The sequence below is a fragment of the Anastrepha ludens genome, chromosome 6 (assembly GCF_028408465.1).
Source record: "Anastrepha ludens isolate Willacy chromosome 6, idAnaLude1.1, whole genome shotgun sequence".
In the NCBI taxonomy this organism is placed as follows: domain Eukaryota; kingdom Metazoa; phylum Arthropoda; class Insecta; order Diptera; family Tephritidae; genus Anastrepha; species Anastrepha ludens.
This window is the reverse complement of record NC_071502.1, coordinates 71,899,059-71,900,954: the sequence shown is the minus strand read 5'-3', so window position 1 is coordinate 71,900,954 and position 1,896 is coordinate 71,899,059. Positions and strand designations below refer to the sequence as shown.

General features: G+C 36.0%; 1 protein-coding gene across 1 annotated transcript; it reads right to left on the bottom strand.

Annotated features, from left to right (window-relative positions):
* Positions 1–205: 205 nt before the first annotated feature.
* LOC128867462 (MORN repeat-containing protein 5-like) lies at positions 206–1,562 on the bottom strand. The gene has a single exon (XM_054108671.1). It carries the CDS (start codon positions 1,383–1,385, stop codon positions 486–488), a length of 900 nt encoding a protein of 299 aa, XP_053964646.1. The 5' UTR covers positions 1,386–1,562; the 3' UTR covers positions 206–485.
* Between the last annotated feature and the right edge of the window lie 334 nt (positions 1,563–1,896).

Sequence of the window (1,896 nt, the reverse complement as noted above, 5' to 3'; positions counted from 1 at the left end):
CCTTAAAAGCGGCAGGAGAGGGCAAACTTCTGAGTGTATTTCTGCTAAGAAGACCCTTTTCAAACGTTTCATGTGATATTCCAAAGGCATGAACGTTATATAATTAAAAGTAATAAAATCATCTTTGTTAAGTCCAAAATACTCACTGATGATGTAATAAGTCCAAACAAATACAAACATTCATTCCAATTGATTTCCTGTAAAATTTGAAGAACTAGCGATGTATTTAGTTCAAAAAATGATTTACGCGAATAAGAAGTTTATACATATATGCACTTCAATAAAAATTTTGTTGTTTCACAAAATAGTGACCAGTTAAAAATCTTATTTGATATTTTTAATAAACCATAAGCCCATGTAAATAACTATATACTATTGTATTAATCTTCATGGTACAGTATGGTCTGTCTAAAGTTCCTATTCTGTGGTAAAGCATTTATCTAAAGATAGCCTAATTCTTTTTTATGCAAATAAAAAATTTCCTACTATTCGTAATAATCGGCTGTAAGGTCATTTTCCTTTAGAGCCAGTTGATCTATTTCGTTGCGGCACTCTGCTATTAAATTCAATTGCACCGGATTGTCACTAAAAGAGCTTGTACTAATTGAACTCTGCTCATCTTTGTAATCCCTCGAATATTGAGAAGTTGATGAAGGATCGTCCTTAGTATGTACAAGTCGCCGACAAAACTTTTTCATATGGACTTGATGTACAGCCTGAGCCATATTGCATGTACAGGTGTGCAAATTTTCGCCCAATTGTGTCATAGCTTTAATATTGGTTTGAATAATGTCACGACCTTTGGCTGCATCTGGCTCAACGATCGCATCGGTTTCCGCATGACGGCAGCAATTGCGTATCCAATTGAGCTCTTTGTTACAATTGACAAAGCGCTGATGATGAAAAGGTGGTGGAATTTTAGTGGTAAAGTGGCTTTTTTCTATGAAAATTCCCTCCTCAGTATCGTAGGTGTTCGGTTCTAGAGAACGTGGATTATAGCATGTAATCGGCTCGTGGGGTAAAACAGCTGGGATACCCATGCAAAGCTCTCGAGTGTACCGACGGTCAGATTTACTGAGATACTCCCAATTAGCGGTATCGATTTCTCCAGATTTAAAATCAGCATGGAACACTAGGCCATCCGGATAGATCATTTCATTGACAACAGTCAGTTCTCCATTTTCGAATTGACCAATGAACGTGAATGAATATGGAGCTGACATCCTAATACGTCCGATGCCATGAAATCGTCCTTGTCTGAAGAAGCCTCGATATTCGCTGCCATCTGGATAATTGTAGTGTCCATAGCCATCCATGCAGTTCAGGGGATTATTGTAGGTGCCAAAGTAATTGCTACCAGTACAAAATTTTTGGCTTCTTTGCATTTGTTTGGCTTCAGTTTGGTTTCAGTTTGTTTTATGAAAATATTTAATAAGAACACAAATAGAAAATTAAATTTATTCTTTTGACATTTTAATGAAATGCACTGAATATTTATTATTTCTCCATATTGCGTAAGTTCGAAAGCTATTGTATTCTTTGTGCGAGCTGGAAATGAGAAACGAATGAAATAAAATACGCCCTATTTTTCTAATCTATATTTGAAAGCTAAATTAATAATACATTTCATTTTCAGATTTTTTGGAACTTTGAACTTTCTTTCAACATTCACTTAGGTTATTTTAGATTAAGATGGCGGCGAAGAGACCTATCGCCTTTTCGATGGCATATTCGCCGGATAATGGCAATAAAACCAATCAGCGTAGTTGAAAGTTGTGGGTGCTGCAAGTAGTTGGATAAATTTGGCAGTTAATTGCACTCAAATGATCCCAGTGTAGTTATCCTTTTCCGCAGCGAAGTTACGTAGAATGTGCTCAACTGTTTTCTCTTCATTTT

Bases quoted from the DNA above. Each gene is read 5' to 3' on its own strand.
- LOC128867462 (XM_054108671.1), bottom strand. From the start codon at position 1,385: ATGCAAAGAAGCCAAAAATTTTGTACTGGTAGCAATTACTTTGGCACC.